This window comes from Corvus moneduloides, chromosome 9 (assembly GCF_009650955.1).
Source record: "Corvus moneduloides isolate bCorMon1 chromosome 9, bCorMon1.pri, whole genome shotgun sequence".
NCBI lineage: Eukaryota > Metazoa > Chordata > Aves > Passeriformes > Corvidae > Corvus > Corvus moneduloides.
In genome coordinates this window covers 7,784,873-7,801,954 of record NC_045484.1, presented here as the reverse complement: position 1 = coordinate 7,801,954, position 17,082 = coordinate 7,784,873, and the positions used below count along the sequence as shown (strand labels likewise).

The 17,082-nt window shown below is 57.4% G+C and overlaps 2 protein-coding genes across 7 annotated transcripts; both read left to right on the top strand.

Annotated features, from left to right (window-relative positions):
• Window positions 1–514: 514 nt before the first annotated feature.
• On the top strand, window positions 515–2,100 carry LOC116448149 (1-phosphatidylinositol phosphodiesterase-like). Its single transcript, XM_032118229.1, has 2 exons — window positions 515–596; window positions 725–2,100. The coding sequence occupies exons 1-2, from the start codon at window positions 585–587 to the stop codon at window positions 1,838–1,840; spliced, it is 1,128 nt and encodes a 375-aa protein (XP_031974120.1). The 5' UTR covers window positions 515–584; the 3' UTR covers window positions 1,841–2,100.
• SELP (selectin P) lies at window positions 1,834–16,515 on the top strand. Of its 6 annotated transcripts, none has more exons than XM_032118225.1 (20): window positions 1,834–1,922; window positions 5,698–5,765; window positions 5,979–6,137; window positions 7,125–7,212; window positions 9,432–9,821; window positions 9,919–10,026; window positions 10,138–10,320; window positions 12,338–12,523; window positions 12,659–12,844; window positions 12,980–13,165; window positions 13,298–13,483; window positions 13,618–13,803; window positions 13,937–14,122; window positions 14,264–14,449; window positions 14,578–14,763; window positions 14,930–15,115; window positions 15,237–15,356; window positions 15,752–15,782; window positions 15,975–16,030; window positions 16,171–16,515. In XM_032118225.1, exons 3-19 carry the CDS (start codon window positions 6,129–6,131, stop codon window positions 16,027–16,029), a joined length of 2,658 nt encoding a protein of 885 aa, XP_031974116.1. In that variant the 5' UTR covers window positions 1,834–1,922; window positions 5,698–5,765; window positions 5,979–6,128; the 3' UTR covers window position 16,030; window positions 16,171–16,515. The 6 variants fall into 6 exon arrangements, with proteins under 6 accessions (XP_031974116.1, XP_031974113.1, XP_031974114.1 ...); XM_032118222.1 differs by having other exon boundaries at window positions 1,840–1,922; window positions 2,343–5,765; XM_032118223.1 differs by lacking the exon at window positions 10,138–10,320 and having other exon boundaries at window positions 1,840–1,922; window positions 2,343–5,765.
• Window positions 16,516–17,082: the final 567 nt, after the last annotated feature.

Genomic DNA, 17,082 nt, shown 5'->3' with positions numbered 1-17,082 from the left:
GGCAAGTACAGACTCCTGCTCCGGGTGCCTGCCTGTGCGTTGTCCCTCTTGACAGGGACGATGCCCATCATCACCGGGCTGGTCCAGGTCCCACCAGGACATGGCTCTGGAGTAGACATGTGGGCACCCCGCAGCTCTGCACAGCCACTCCCGTGGTTAGCATCCAGAGGCCCCGCGGCACCTCGATCCCGTTTGTCCTGATTCCTGGGGAGGGAGGTGCAGAGGCCTGAATGGCTGCTGTCGGGATCAGCCAGGAGGTTTTCCAGCCTGGTGTGTCTGTCAAGTGCTCTCCTTTGGCCGAGGGCTGAGGATGAATCCCAGGTGCACGTGCCGTTTGCGAGGCAGGACGCGCGTCATGACTGTCCCCGGGTTAATGGCTGGCATCCCGCTCTACCTGCCAGTGTGCCGCCGGCACCCACGGCCGCGCGGCCTGTCCATCGGGCTCTGCTCCGCAGCCACAGGCAAACCCAGGTGGGTGAACGAGGGGGAGGATGGGACGTATCAGGGCTCGGGGGTACTGGGACGAATGCTTGAGAGTGGGAGGGGAAGAGTACAGTTCGACAGAAGCACCAGCAGCAACATATATGGCCCATGTGGTATGTTAATAGGGTATGGTATGCTCTAGGGTTTCATGGCATGGGGGAGATGCCACTGGGGAGGGTAGGATCGGGATGCATGGGAGCCATGTTCCCACCGCTCATGGTCTGCTTCTCCTCCACGGCAGGGCTCCGGGGGGCCAGGCAGGTGCCGGAGTGCCCGCTCTCCCGGTGGCATGGAGACATGGTCCCGGCGCAGCGCTGCCTTCGACTGCGTACCCCAGCCAGCAGCCTGCTGCCCCGACTGGATGGCGGAGCTCCCCGACGCCCTACCCCTCTCCCGCCTCTCCATCCCTGGCACCCACGACTCCCTCAGCCTATTCGGCGGCCGGCGCCTGCGGTGCCAGAGCTGGGGCCTGGAGGCCCAGCTGGCGGCCGGCATCCGCTTCCTGGATGTGCGCTGCAAGCTATCGCGGGGTGAGCTCCGCATCTACCACCTCTGCACCTTCCAGCGGGCCAGCCTGCGCGGCGTCCTGCGCCGCACCCTGCGCTTCCTCCGCGCCCACCCCGGCGAGGCCGTGCTTATGCGCATCAAGGAGGAGCTGCCCATCTTCTCCCGGCCCGGCTTCGCTGCCCAGCTGCACCGCTGCCTGCTGGAGGAGGGACAAGGCTGTGTGTGGTGCCGGGAGGAGGTGCCAACCCTGGGCCAGGTGCGCGGGAAGATCGTGGTGCTGGAGGCGCTGGCGCGGGAGGTGCTGGGCATCCCCTACGAGCAGCTGAGCATCAGCGACGCCTGGAACGTGCTCTCACTGGAGCGCAAGTGGGCCCGGGTGCGGCGGCACCTGGAGAAGGCGGCCGGCGGAGACCCCGCTACCATGTACCTCACCTTCTGCTCCGGCAATGGGCTCTTCACCTGCCCCGAGGAGGTGGCCCGCTTTGTGAACCCCCGCTGCTGCCAGCACCTGCGGCGCCGGGGCGGCCAGCCCGTGCGCTGGGGGGTGGTCATCATGGACTTCCCTGGCGCAGGCCTTCTCCGGCTCATCGTGGACAGCAACGGCCCGCGGGCCAAAGGACGCGGCACAGCGGCCCCCGGCACCCCCACGGTACCGTGCCGGCACCCCCGCGGCAAAGGGGACGGACGCCGCAGCCGGCACAGCTCTGCTCACTGCCCGCGTCGCTGTCCCTCGGGAAGGACGCTGCTCCCGGCCCCGCGCCTCAGCCGAAGGACGTCAGTGCCTGGAGGGCAAAAGCGGGTTTCTAGGTCTTGCAGAGCACCGGAAAGCCTTCGTGGGATAACGGTGTGACAGCCGCGGAGGCAGCAGAGGAGGGCCGGCTGTGGTCGGAGCCGGGCAGCCCGGGGAGCTGCGCCCTGCCCTGAGGAGCCAGGTACGGTGCCGGTGCGGGGCTGGGCCACCTGAGACCCCACAGCGCAGCAGGGGTGGGTGGGGATAGAACGTCCTACCTCACCTCCTGTCAAGCCAGTGAGTCCTCCCGAAATGCCTCTCTGCAAAACAGTCCTTTTCCTTTCAAGGGTAAATGAAAATAAAAAGAAGCTAGGAAAGCACTGCCTATGTTGCCTTGCCATTTCCTGTCAGAAAAGACCTTTTGGTTTTGCTGCTTAGATGTGAAGGAGCCTGTACCTCTCTGCCCATGGATAAAGCCCAGTTAGATTGGTGTCTGTGACCATCTTGCTCTTAAAGCAGAGCTGCAAAATGTCAGAGGAGTAAGAATTCTTTTCAAAGGTGACAACAAGTGGTTAGGAACGTCCTTCCCCTCCTTATTTTAGCTTTTGTTTGTTTCTTGCAGGGGCTTGCCCCAGAAGTCAAGACTCTTAGGGAGAGCCAAGTTCAGCAAGTGCCACCCACCCTGTGCATGGAGAGCTGTATGGCCCTGGAGTCACACACCCAGGGGATGCTGCACTGGGCAGAGCTCAGTAGTTTGTAACAGCAGAGGTAGCGTGGACAGGGCAGTTTGTAGATCCACAAAAGCAAAGTGGTTGAGGCATAAAAAACACTTTAAAACACGTTGTGCCAGTGCCTGCCCTACCTGCAGATAATAAATCAGTAATCTAAATAGACAACACAATAGCTCATTGGAGCAGAAGGATAGCCAAGATGCCAGGGGAGAAATCATCACCCAGGAAGGTGCCTGCTGTATCACTGGCAGCAGCCAAGCTGGACCAGCTGTGTGCTGAAACAGGGAGGTGAGAAAGAGAGAGGAACTTTTAGAAGAGGAAACCTCAGCCCTGGCCTGCCAGGAGGTGAAGAATGTCCTCTAGGTTGCCTCTGTGTCGGGTGAAACACAGTGCCTCCTGGAGGGGATGCCCCAGGATTTCCTGGCCAGAGGAGAGGATGTCTTTTGCTGTGCAGGGGCTGGCCTTGGCTGGAGACACAGCTCCTAGTGCTGAGCATGTTCATCTGCTGCCCAGGGAGTGGAGCAAGTACACAGCGGGTGACAGACAGAGGAATCTGTCTCTGGGCTTGCTATGTGAGACGGGAGAAGGCTGAAATTTCTGCATTAAACCAGACGTGACAAAAACACTGGTTGATGTCCAGGGTGAGGGTGGCCTGCTCCATCAGCTGCCAGTGCCTCCTGTGCCTGGGTTGCCCCCACACCAAGCCAGTGTGACTGGTACCACTCTCCTGCTGAGAAGATGAGTTCCACTGGGGCAGGGCCAGGTGGGTCCGTGGCCTGTCCCAGCATTCCAGGGATGCACAGTGCCATGGAGAGCCCCGCAGGACACAAGCAGAGCAATCGCAGTTCCCAGGAGCTGTAGGCTGGGTGGTTTTGCTGTCACTTAGGGCAAGGACTGCCTGCCTGGCTGAAGAGCAGCCCCTGGACGTGGCACATCCCTGCAGCTGCAGCCCAGCACCCCGTACCCACCCTGTGCCTCAGCTCACTGGCAGGGCAGAGGTGCTGCCTGGGATTCCCCGGGTGGGCAGAGTCACTTGTTTATGCTCTACCACTCAAGCAGTGAGATAATGTCAGTGTTATCTACGCCCCAAGCATCCTGTTTGGCAAACCCTTATCTGTGCCATGCCCATGTGGCTGCTGCTGGGTGCCAGGGAGCCGGCAGGCAGCACAGGCAGGGGTACTCAGTGAAATGGCTCTCCATCACCAGCTTGGCAGTGAAAGGCAGGAGGCAGAGAGCTGTCCTATAGCTGAGGTCATAGAAACATCTCTGAGAGGGTCTGGATGGGGTGGGCAGGAATGATTTCCCAAAGCTACCCCGATAATTCATAGCCAGGTCTGTCCCAGTGCCACAAAGTCCCTGTGGGTGGGGGGTGCAGGGTACCTGTCCCTGGACTTCTGGTCCTGGCTAATTCTTGCAACTGTCTCAGTCTGTCCAAACCAGGATGGCACTCAAACGCATCTCCCAGTGTCCAAACACTTTGAAATTGTGAGAAAGATTTTATCAGGTGCTGCCTGGGGCGGGGTAGCAGCTGATAACAGGGTGGAGGAGGAGGCTCCGGCTGCTGGAGCTATGCACTGGGAGACTTGCCCAAGGGCACCCGCAGCTCAGGGACACCCTTTGGGTCAAGCACTTCCTGGGGACCTGTGGTGGGAGGGGATCTCCTGCCCGCGCTCAGGAGATGCCTCTAAAGCCTCAGGGAGAGCCGCCCGTGTCCCCAGGGAGGAATGGAGGAATGGCAGCAGCGGGGCTGTACCCAGGCGTGTGTGTCCTCGCCGGTACCACCGCACAGTCCTGACAGGGTAAGGTCGGGTGCCTCCTTGCTCCTGTGGGCTGCTGAGCCCTCCCCGGGGCGAGCGGGGCTCCCAGGAAGGTGCCCGCTGTATCGCCGGCAGCAGCCCGTGTCGGTTCCTCTGCGGTTTGCGGGGACATTGCACAAGGAGGGGAACAGGCTGTGCCACCGTGGGGCGGGAGCTCTGCCATAAACAACGCACAGCCGTGCCCCTTCCCCAGAGGCAGAGCCTGGGCAGGGCTCTACGGCACAGAGAGCATCGCCCCGACTGTTGCTCAGCAGCGGGGCACAGCAAAGGAGGCACTTCTCCATTCCAGATGCCTGGGTCCAGAGGGACAGCGAGGAGGTGACACAGGAAAGTGTCTTTGTGCCTGCTCCCTTGAGCCCATGCTGAGCAAAGCCCTGGCTGGCAGCTTGTGCTGTGCCCTCGGAGGGGTGGCTGGGGGATAGGATGCACCATCCTGGCACCTGGGAAATCCCTGCACTACTCAGGCAGGGACAGGCACTTCCTTGGTGAGCAGGGCAGCAGGAATCCAGCAGAAGCATGTGCCCTGCAGCATCCTGAATCCCTTCCAGAGAAGCCAGCCTTGGAACCCACCTGAGATGTGAAAGGGTTCCTGGAGATTAACCAGCTCCTAGCAGAGCTGAATCGGGTCGTCTCTCCCTCCTAGCACGTGTACCTTTTCCCACTACATGCAAAGCAAGCCTCAGTATCCGTCCTGCCATGTAGGATCCCCTCTCTGAGCCCAGGCATGGGGCACCTGCCCCCACAAAGAGCTTGAACTTGGTCATGTACTGGCTTTGCAGCAGCAATAGCCTCTGCATCTCAGCCACCTTGATTCATTCAAAGCAATAACAAAAACTATCTGTAGTTACAAAAATAAAGGTGGGGGTATTTTTCTTTTTACTGCTCTGCCCTACCGTGTTGGGTTTCTGCCCTACCATGTTGGGTTTCAGCAGAAGTGAAACTGGCAGGGGCACAGCGTGCTCTGCCCTGGGGCGGTGTACCCATGAACATCCCTCTGAGTCCCATCAGTCTCACCAGTAGAGAGGCAGCTCTCACCCTGACCAGGTTACCCTCAACATCTGGAGCTGCTCTCCTGCCCCAGCAGCTGCCCCTCAGCCTGTCTGCCTGCCTGGCTGCTTCTTCCCTTCCCGTAACTGACTGCTGTCTGCAAATGAGCTGCTAAAAAGCAAGGGCTCCTGAATTACTGGATGTACAGACTCAGCAATTCCATAAAAATAGACAACTGCAGTAAAACATTTTTCAAGGAAGATATCCAGAGACAGGAAACAAGGTTCATTTATACTGGCCAATGATAAAGTAATTGTAGTGGGTTATGGCTCTTTGTGGGATGGGTTCCTCCTTTTGTCTAGAATGAGTCCTGGTGGAGCAGTATCAATTTCTCTGGAACTGGAAAATACAAGTAACCTGCATGGCTCTTGTTTGGCTTTAGCTGGAAGTGGGCAGAGTAATTTCTGCAGAAAACCTGGCCAAGGCAATTCTACTTATGAGCAGGACAGGGTAAGAAAAGATTTATTATGATTATAATGATTCAAGGGGCGGTGGACACAATTAGACATGTTCTTGAAACAGTGGTGGAAATTCCTAACGGAGGTTGTTAATAAGTAAGGGGGAAGTTCCTCTGGCATGTTCTTGGACCTTTCTCATAAAGACTTAAAGGTAAACACAGAAAAATACATTGTGTAAGTAACTGTTTATAAACGGTGTATGAAGATTCACAGCCAGAGCAAAAGGCCTGCATGCGAGGAGAGCATCTGGCACAGGAGCTGCGAGGCTGTGAGCCACACTCCCACTCACCCACGAGGGACCTCATCACCCCTCAGCCCTCCCCTGTCCTCCGACCACCAGTGTAGGCACTGCCACATGGACATGGTGAGTCAGAGAGTTCTCGGTGCTCTGGGCACTGCAGACTAGGGCTGGGCACTTCCTGGAGGGCCTTTTGCCACCTCCTGGGGTGCTCGGGCAAGCCTGGCTCATTGTGGGTCATCTCCTGTGGCTGTCATGTCCCCAGGGCAGCGTGGGGATGCACCAGCTCCCATGCCATGGGGCTGCTGCCGAGCTAGGTCCCATCAGGACCGTGTCCAGTGCTGACCCCACTGTTCCCCTCCGGCCCCGGGCTGAGAGGAGGGTTTTTCGGGGCTGGAGAGCTCTGTGGTGGGGGAGGCAGGGGTGTGGGGCAGGATGTGGGCTGGCAGCGGGGCTGGGATGGGAGGGGAAGAGGCCAGGGGCAGGGAGCGATGCGCTGCACGCTCGGAGGAAGCGTGAGCAGCACTGCCCACCGCGGGACAGCTGCCGCTGGCTGGGCACGGTGCGTCTGCGGCGCCGGCATGGTACGTCCCGCTCTTTTCCTTGGGGATGACTCAGGGTCTGCCTAGAAAAGGGGATTAGGGGAGCGCAGGGCTGTGGGCAGGCACTGACAGGAACCGGTGCCGCTGCTGGGGGCTGTGGGACACATAGCCTGTCCCAGAGACACTCTGCCCGAGCGACCCCAGGCTCACAGGAGACTGCCAGGGACACAGGGCACTGCTACTGCAGAGGCAGATGCCAGCCCTGGCTGGGCAGGAAGGGGCTCGGGGGGCACAGGACACGGCCTGGACTTAGGGGCTCCCCAGGAGTGAAGTGCATTGCTGGCAGTGTCTCCCCCACTGTCCAGCTGGGCTGTAGGCACAGCTCCCCCGAGTGCCTCACTGGAAGGGGCCCTTCCTGCAGCAGAGCCATACCTGGCTGGGAGCACCATGTGTGCCTGCGTGTGAGCTGCCACAAGCAATGTGCCCTTGTGTGTGCCAGGACTGCCTGGCAGCAGCGGGTGCATGTGTGAGCCCCTTGGGATGTGCATGCTCACGTCTCCCTCCCTGTCAGGGCTCTGCTGTGGGACTGCGGTCTGCTCGGAGGACACGGACTCTGGGCTCTCCTGGCATCTACCTGGGCATCGCTGCCATCGCATGGGGTAAGCCACCCACCACCCGCTCAGTAAGCCCAGTGTGACCCTGCTGCCAAGCAGTCTGCAGGTCTGGGGAACTGGAGAAAGGCAGCATTGTTATTTTGGGGGCTCATCAGTCACACCCCCCAGGGCTGGATCCTCCTGGCCTGAGAGGGGGTTGCCCCTGCTTGTGCCAGCTCCCTCCAGGCAGACCGTGCTCCCCCAGGGAGGGCCAGGCCATGCCTGGGGTCCCTGCAGGGTGTTTGGTTCCCCAAATGCAGCGTGGCAGCTGGGGCACTGTACTGTGAACCGGGGAAAGGCAGCTCTACCCCCTGCCTACAGCCACGCCCGTGCTGGGGACTGGGGCATGGACATAGGCACAGGACCCACAGGTGTAAGAGTTCAGAGCACAGCTGGGGCAGCATCAGGGAAAGTTAAAGCTGCTAACTAACATCAGGAGTATAGAAGCTAATTTGGCTCTGCTGCCTGTAGGATATTTCCTTCACGTACTGGCATCGCACAGAGCAAAACCTACTGGTGCCTGCTCTGTCTCTGGCAATCCTCTGTGAGCTGAATTATTTTCCTAAGAACCTTAGTGAACGAGCTAAGGAATAGAAATGAGGCAAGTGCAGAAGTGTCAGGAGGAGGCTGAGATTTGGCTCTGAGAAGAAAACAAAAAGACAAAGGCACCTCAACTGCAGTGGGTGCTGAGCACTACCCTGGGAAGAGGTATCAAGGCTGCCAAGGGAGCCAAGGGGTCAAAACACAGGAAAACAGTGCCCACTTGGGGCTCAGCACCAGGTGGGGCAGCAAGAGGTAGCATAAGACAGGGCAGATGAGCTGTGCCATGGAGAGGGTGTTACTGGTGGAGCTGGAGGAAAGAGGCAGGAGAACACGTGGAGGATGGACATGGAGAAGATGGGCTTCTTTGTGTGAGGGTAGCAGGTGGCTGCCCTGAGCTGTGCTGGGGAGCAGCAAGGGCCAGGAGGAGGGTGGTGGGAGCTGAGAGTGGGGCAGGCTCCCAAAGGTGCCCTGAGTTCCTGTCCTGCAGCCCCCAATTCCTGAAAGGTAAGGAGGGAACCACATTTTCCTCAGCTTCAGTTCTGTTGAACAAAGAGAAGAGTTTGCTCTTTCACAGGGAAAACCAGACAAATTATGGGAAATTACTTAGGAAAATGTATAATAATGGACCAAACAACGGTCCTAATTAGACTTTAGAAGACCTGTATTTGCATCTAATCTGCAATGCCCAGATCTTTGTCTGCATAACCGCAGTGTGATAGTGCTCTCCTGAGATACAGGGTAAGCCAGGCTGGTTGTTTGGAGCAGACTTTGATCCCCATTTCACTTTCTGCACAGATGGAGACACGATATCCACACATCGCTTTCTGCAGTTGTGGAGATAGCTGCTTCTGGGGAGAATGGAGGAAGCTTCTTTCTGTGGCTAAAACCCTTTGATTGCATAAAGTTGTGGTGTGAAATGCTGTAAATAAGAGCAGGGTTTCAGCAAAGTGCCTTTCACTTCTGGGTGTGGGTTCCAGTTACTTTCTGGCTTTGCCCTGCCTGGTGGGCATGACCATGATGTGAGCTTGACTTTTGTAAGACCTTGTTTTGCAACACTGAGTTTTAGAAGACTCTTTAGACCATCTCTGGCTCAGATGAGCAGGTTGGGGTCCAAGGGCTTTTGGGGGTGAGGGTATACTGGCTGCTCTGCCTTGCTGCAATCTGACTCTCCTGTAGCAGGGTAAAGCAAGAAAACCGAAGTGGTACACATTGGCACTCAAGGAAGGAACTGTGTTTACGGAAACATCTTGAAGTGGGGCTTTCCCCTTAGGGAAGCCTTTGTGAGCAGGGGAACAGGGCCATGGGGCTGAGCTTTCAATCCTTGCGCTGGAGACAGGGTTGGCATCACTGCTTGGAGCTCTTCTGCTTCCTGTGCTCTGCCTGCCCCATCCCATGCTGCCCCATCTCAGCCTTCACCCTATCACCTCCACCTTCCTCATCCCTGTGCCATCCCCCTCTGTCCTCAGCTCCTTCTGCCATGCCTGATCCACCCAGGTCTTTGTGTACCTAGAGCCCCATTCTCATCCACACTTGTCCCTTCATCTGATCCCTTCACCCAGCTGGTCACTGGCATCTCTTGGCCATGATGCAGGCTTAGCCCACCCTCACATCCCAAGGGATCCCATCCCTGACCCGGCTCCCAACCTTTCTGCATCAATCCCAGACCTCATCCTCTCCCACAGGCATGGTGCTGTGGGTGGAGGTGGGTGCCTGGACGTACCACTACAGCGACCAAGGGGACTACACGTGGGAGCAGGCCAGGAATTACTGCCAGACCTTCTTTACTGACCTGGTGGCGATCCAGAACAAGCAGGAGATCGAGTACCTCAACAAGAGCCTGCCCTACCATGCGCGCTACTACTGGATCGGCATCCGCAAGCTGGGCGGCATCTGGACCTGGGTGGGCACCAGGAAGGCGCTGACCAAGGAGGCGGAGAACTGGGCACTCGGGGAGCCCAACAACCGCCGCTCCAACCAGGACTGCGTGGAGATCTACATCCAGCGGCCGCAGCAGTCTGGCAAGTGGAACGACGAGCCCTGCAACCGGAAGAAAAAGGCGCTGTGCTACCGCGGTGAGCAGGGGGACTGCAGACCAGAGCTGGATTGGGTAGGCTGGGGACCTCAGCAGGGTGGCCAGCAGCTCCTGATGACCGTCCCCTGTGTGTGCAGCCTCCTGCCAGCCCTTCCCGTGCAGCCAGCGCGGCGAGTGCGTGGAGACCATAGGGAGCTACCGCTGCGAGTGCTACCCCGGCTTCCACGGCCCTGAGTGCGCGGAGGGTGAGACATCCATCCCCATCCCTCCCTCCCTCCCTGCTGGAGAGTCCAAACCCTGGTGACAAAGCAGGGTTCCTGTGCTCCTAATGGGCTGTGGTACCGTGTCTCTCCCAGTTGTGCAGTGTGCCAAGCTGGAGCCCAAGGGAGTGCGCATGAACTGCAGCCACCCCTATGGAGACTTCAGCTACAACTCCACCTGCGAGTTTGGGTGCCAGGAGGGGTTTGAGCGGCGAGGGGCGGGCATGCTGCAGTGCCTGCCTTCCCAGGAGTGGTCAGCAAACATCCCCACCTGCACAGGTAGGGCCTGGCAGGGGCTGGGCTGGCATTGATGCTTTGCAGGGACCAGCCCTGTGTGCCCGATGCTGCTCAGGCAAGTCTTGCTGTGCCCTTACCTATTGTGGAAGCATCTCCTGGTGCTGCACGTGGGGTGGGATTCCCTGAGGAGACTACAATGGGCAGAGCAGCTGTGAGCTCTGGATAAGCCCCCCGTTCTGCCTGGCTGTCCCAGTGCCCTGTCTTGAATCCCACTCAGATGTCAGCGCCCTGTGTGCACCAAGTGCAGGGTCAGGACGGTGTCTTGGCTCCTCTGTCAACCCCCTGGCACTGTCTCTTACCTCCCAAAGCCCACCCTGATCTGCCTTGGAAAGGTGTTTGGTATCTTGGGAAAGAGGAAAGAGAGGCTGCTGTCCCACAGCCAGGGGAAGGTTCTATCCTGGCAGGGATGGGCCACCTTGAAAGGGGACAAGGACTCATGAAATGAGGTTACATACAAGGTGGGAGGGACAGAGTGTGGCAGGAAACAACAAAGGAGAGAAAGCTGTGGTATGTTATGCTGTAGGGGCAGAGAAAGTCTTCCTGTCAGTGGCTTGAGGGTTTGCAGCCAGGCACCAGGCGTCCCAGAGAAGTGCCGGGGGTGCAAGAGCCTTGCTCCACCTTTCCTGTGCTGCTGTGTGGTACACCTGCAGCCTTGCACAAGAATGGGATGAGTCAAGGACTGGAGCAGACATGGGACACAACTGGGGACCCTCTGTATTGGGAAGGGTGGGGAGTGGGCAGCATCTTTGTATCTATATTCTTTTTTAAAAAAGCCTGCCTTGAAGTTACTGCTGCTGCTGCCTGTGTGGGGTGGGCCTGTGGTCCAACCCAGGACTTGCCTTAGGCAGCTGAGACTAGCAAAACTTTCTGCAGTTAAGGGGAACAGGCATGGAGATGTGATGTGACTGTTTCGTAACCAGCATCCCCAGCAGGGGCAGGCTCCCAGTTTTGTGAAAATCCCCGCAGGCAAGCTGGGCTGAGCCTGTGTGCTCCAGGCTTTTCAGGTTCCCAAGGCCTTGCTTTCCCAGCTTGTTTTCTTCCTGCTGGCTGCAATATGACTGATCTTTGTTTTATTGCAAACAATCAGATGAGTCAGTTGGTCACCTGTGCTGATAACGAAGTGGTGTTAGCAAGTGCTGCCACTTGGGGTTACTACAAAAACGAGCAGAGCAAGGCTGCAAGCAAGGCTGATGGTGCTGCAAGGACTGTGTGGGACAAGGCTGCCTGCCCTGCCTCAAACTCTGCCTGCCCTGCCTCAAACTCTGCCTGCCCTGCCTCAAATTCTGCCTGCCTGCAGCCATTAAGTGCCCATTGCTGGCTGGTCCCAAAAGGGGCTGGGTCAACTGCTCCCACCCACACAGCATGTTCACCAATAGACACCTCTGGGGATTCTCTGGGAAACCAGAATGCCTGCAAAATAGCTGTGAAAGGAAAAGCCTGCCTAGGAAAGTGCTTGGTGTCAGTCTGAAAGCAGAAGGTGCAGCGAATGGAGTCTGTCTCAGCTGGGCTGGATGGTGTTAATGCCCTGCTGGCACTGACCTGTGGTGGTCCTGCAGGCAGCAGAGCCACTCACCCCAACAAACCTTGGGTGCTGCCCTGGCATGCAGCAAAGCATACCCTGGGCACAGGCTGGGGAGGCTGGCACAAAACCCTGTGGCCACTGCAGTTATTTACAGTCCCAAAGCCATCCTCCTGCCCCTGTGACAAGGATGGAGGCTGGTCTCTGCTCCAGTAAGGGGAGGGAGGTGAGTAGGACTGCAGCAGCTGTGGTCCTTCCTCCCAGGGGCTTTGGCCCGGAGTAGTACAAGGGATAAATAGGGCTCTGGCAGAGCAGCAGCTGTGTCCCTGCCAGAAAATCACTTGTATGGCAGAAAAATCATTGTACTAACTACAGTTTTGAAGAGGTGAGTCTGGGTAAGATTTGATTTGGATTCAGCCTGAATCGTTAGATTTAACCTATCTATCTATACCATATCTGAGATCTGCTCTCCCATTGCAGCCATCATCTGTCCGGTGCTCAGTGCTCCAGAACAAGGAGAACTTAACTGCTCCCACCTCCATGGAGACTTTGCCTTTGGCTCCACATGTGCCTTCTCCTGCCAGACGGGGTTTGCACTGGTGGGGCCGGAGAGCCGTGAGTGCACAGCCACAGGGAAATGGACAGGGGATGCCCCACGCTGTGAAGGTAGAGCTGCTGCTGGAGTGCAGGCTGTCACTGAGCCTTGGGGTGACACTGTGGTGTTCCCCAGCCCCTTGCTCCCAGAATTTTAGTCTCCCAGTTCCCAACCTGCTTCTTGATGTGTACCCCTTCACTTTGCAGCCGTTTTCTGCCCAGTGCTCAGAGCACCAGACCAGGGAGAGATGCACTGCTCCCACCTCCATGGCAACTTCACCTTTGGCTCCACGTGTGCCTTCTCCTGCCAGAAGGGGTTTGCACTGATGGGGCCAGAGAGCCGTGAGTGCACAGCCACAGGGACCTGGACTGGGGACACACCACACTGTGAAGGTAGAGCTGCTGCTCAAGGTGTCCCAGGCCTCTGGTTGACCCTGAAATGTTCTCCATCGTCTTGGTTCTTTCATTCCAACAGTTTAGCCTTGTAGTCCCCAGACTCCTGCTCAAAGTGCTTCTCTGTCCCCACAGCCATCGCCTGCCCAGTGCTCAGAGCACCAGACCAGGGAGACCTGAACTGCTCCCATCTCCATGGGGACTTCACCTTTGGCTCCACGTGTGCCTTCTCCTGCCACAAGGGGTTTGTGCTGATGGGGCCAGAGAGCCGTGAGTGCACAGTCATGGGGACGTGGAATGAAGATACCCCACACTGTGAAGGTAGAGCTGCTGCTACAACTCAGGGTGTCACTGGCCATGGGATGATGCTAAGGTTTTCCCAGTGTCTCAGACCAAACAGTTCAGCCTTGTAGTATCCAGGCTCCTCCTTGAAGTGTTTCTCTGTCCCTGCAGCCATCACTTGTCCAGTGCTCAGTGCTCCAGAACAAGGAGAGCTGAACTGCTCCCATCTCCATGGGGACTTCACCTTTGGCTCCACGTGTGCCTTCTCCTGCCACAAGGGGTTTGTGCTGATGGGGCCAGAGAGCCGTGAGTGCACAGCCACGGGGACCTGGACTGAAGATACCTCACGCTGTGAAGGTAGAGCTGCTGCTACAACTCAGGGTGTCACTGGCCATGGGGTAACACTAGGGTTCCCCTGAAGCCTCTCAGACTGAACAGTTTAGCCTTATAGTCCTCAGACTCCTGCTCAAACTGTTTTTCCATCCCTGCAGCTGTTGCCTGTCCAGTGCTCCATGCTCCAGACCAAGGAGAGCTGAACTGCTCCCACCTCCATGGGAACTTCACCTTTGGCTCCACGTGTGCCTTCTCCTGCCAGATGGGGTTTGTGCTGATGGGGCCAAAGAGCCGTGAGTGCACAGCCACAGGGACATGGACAGGGGATGCAACAAGATGTGAAGGTAGAGCTGCCTGCTCAAGGTGTCACAGGCCTTGGCCAGACACCGGGATGTTCTTTTTTTGGTCTTCTCATTACGAGAGCTTAGCCTCGTAGTCCCTAGACTCCTGCCTGAAGTGTGCTTCTTTGCCTTGCAGCCATCAGCTGCCCAGAGCTCCGTGCTCCAGACCAAGGAGAGCTGAACTGTTCGCACCTCCATGGCAACTTCACCTTTGGCTCCACATGTGCCTTCTCCTGTCAGAAGGGGTTTGCTCTGATGGGGCCACAGAGCCGCGAGTGCACAGCCGCAGGGACGTGGACTGGGGACACACCACAGTGCAAAGGTATTGCTGCTGCTCAAGGTGTCACAGGTCTTGTGTTGACCATAGGATGTTCCCCAGAGGACCTTCTTGGTCCTCTTGTTCCAGCAGTTTAGCCTCATAGTCCACAGATTCCAGCTTCAAAATGTATCTCTGTCTCTGCAGCCATCGCCTGTCCAGTGCTCAGTGCTCCAGAACAAGGAGAGAGAAACTGCTCCCACCTCCATGGAGACTTCACCTTTGGCTCCATGTGTACCTTCTCCTGCCAGACGGGGTTTGCACTGATGGGGTCAGACAGTCGCGAGTGCACAGCCACAGGGAAATGGACAGGGGATGCCCCACGCTGTGAAGGTAGAGCTGCTGCCACAGCTCAGGGTGCCATTTGCCTTGGGGTGACACTACAATGTTCCCCAGCCCCTTGGTCCCAACAGTGTGATCTCCCAGGCTCCTTTTTGACATGTGCCTCTTCACCCTTGCAGCCATCAAATGCTCAGCACTGACCATCCCCAAGATGGGCCAGGCTGCCTGCTCCCATCTCCACGGGGACTTTGCCTTTGGCTCCACATGTGCCTTCTCCTGCCACAAGGGGTTTGTGCTGATGGGGCCAGAGAGCCGTGAGTGCACAGCCACGGGGACCTGGACTGGCGGTCCCACACATTGTAAAGGTGCATCTTGTGATCTCACATGTGTCTGGGAGGGCCCTGTCATAGCAGAGTGCTCTCCTCAGCACCCCAGGCTATGTCAGTTCATCCCCTGGCTTGCCAACACACGTCCCCATCCCACTGCCATCAGTCCTGTCCTCTTGATGCTCCTGCTGTGCTTTATCTCCAGCCATCAGCTGCCCAGTGCTGGCCCCCGCAAGGAGAGGCCAGCTGAGCTGCTCTCACGTGCACGGGAACTTCACCTACAACTCCACATGCACCTTTTCCTGCGAGGAGGGGTTTGTTCGGATGGGAGCAGAGATGCTCCAGTGTGAGGCCACGGGAAACTGGACCAGGGAGCCCCCTGTGTGTGCAGGTACGGTGGGACCCCCCAGCTCCTCTAGCACTGTGAAGGTTCCAACTTTCCTCCAAGCACATCTTGAATGTGGTGGGGGGCTGACAACTTTCTGATGTGTGGCTCTGTGGCTTTGTTTCAGAGGATGGTGCCTTCTTAAAGCAAGTCCTGGCTTACAGCAGTGGCTCAGCCCTGGCAGTAGCTGGTGTTGTGCTCTCTGGGGGGCTCATTGCCCTCCTTGCCAAGAGGCTCAGTGACAGAGGTACAGAAATGCTTCCTGCAGCCCACCCTAGCTTTGGCCAGGGGCTCTCAGGCAAGGTGGTGACAGAGTCCCAGGGGAGGCTGGGGTGATCAGAAGAGTTTAACAGTGTGACTGCCTCCAATCATGTGTTTTATTGGCTGAATTGCTTGGGTCCTTGGCAGTTTGTCCAGCTGAAAGTGTCAGCAGCCAGGTTTGGACGGCAGAGCCAGATAAACACCATCACTCTGAAGAAAGCAGCAAATACTTCAGCCCTCTCCTGGCCCCATCCCATGCTTGTCAAACTCTGCTCAATTTCAGATGCTGCTGATGCAGCTTCTCATGACTTTCACTAAACAGATCTGTTTTTTTCTGTTCTATGTGTTTTATCCCCATGGACATTTCAACACCGTTATCAGAGGAGAAGAGGAAGCTCCTGAAACCCACCAGGTGAGAGTTGTGCTCTGCAGGAGGGTGGCTGTCACTGTCACAGCCCTGTGTTCTCCCTGCTGACACGCAGATCTGCCTGTGTGAGGCTGTTTTTATGTGGGGGCATCTCTGGGGCTGACAGGGCCGTGCTAACCCCTGCCCTTCACACACTCCTGCACTCTCCAAGGTGACACCCTTGTGTTTGCCTTCCAGTGACCTAGGAGCCCCGGGCACCTTCACCAATGCAGCATATGATGCTAACCTATGAGGTGAGTGCTGGCAAGACCCTCCCAGCACCCTGTTCAAAATTCACCTGGGTGGCCATCCTCCCAGCTGGGGTACTCCTGGGTGGGGACACCTCTTGGGACTGAAGTGCATAACACCAGCTCCATCTCTCCTCTGCTTCCAGCTTGCCCGAGACTGAAACCCACCATGTCCCCCAGGGCTGCAGGCTCAGCAGGAGCTGCTGCTGGAGCAGAGGGGCTCCATGCCTGTGGCTGTAGCCCGGACCAGCGCTGCCCATGGACACTGCCGCCATGCTGCATGTACAGCATTCTCCTGAGAAGGGGAGGTGTCTCCAGGGAAGACAGCTGGAGACCCACCAGGGGCTGAGGGCCATGTGCTGGGGGCAGCCTGCCACACAACCCTTGGACATTCTTCCACTGGGAATTTGGACATTCCCCGGTATCTGCTCCACTCATGCTTCCACCAACAAGCTTGTGTCAGCGGGATCTGAATAAACACTTTTGTCTAACCAATGCCTCTTGTGTGCCTGGGGTGGGGGGAAGAAGTCTTCATTAAATAATGTGGCCAACAGGACTAGGGAAGTGATTCTTCCCCTGTACTTGGCACTGGTGAGGCCACACCTCAAGTGCTATGTCCGGTTTGGGGACCCTCAGTTCAGGAAGGACATTGAGGTGCTGGAGCGTGTCCAGAGAAGGCACAAAGGGTGGTGAAGGAGCTGGAGCACAAGTCCCCTGAGGAGCAGGTGAGGGAGCTGGTGGTGTTTATCCTGAAGGAGGCTCAGGGGTGACCTTACCACTCTCTACAACTCCCGGATCAGAGGTTGTAAGCAGGTGGGGATCGGCCTCTTCTCCCAGGCTTGTCCTTGTGATAGGACAAGGGGACACAGTCTTAAGCTGTGCCAGGAGAGGTTCAGGTTGGACATTCGGAGAAATTTCTTCAGAGAAAGGGCGACTGGGCATTGGAATGGGCTGCCCTGGGAGGTGGTGGAGTCACGCCCCTGGAAGTGTTTAAGGAAAGACGAGACGTGGAAGTCAGTGTCACGGTCTGGTTGACAGGATCATGTTGGGTCAGAGCT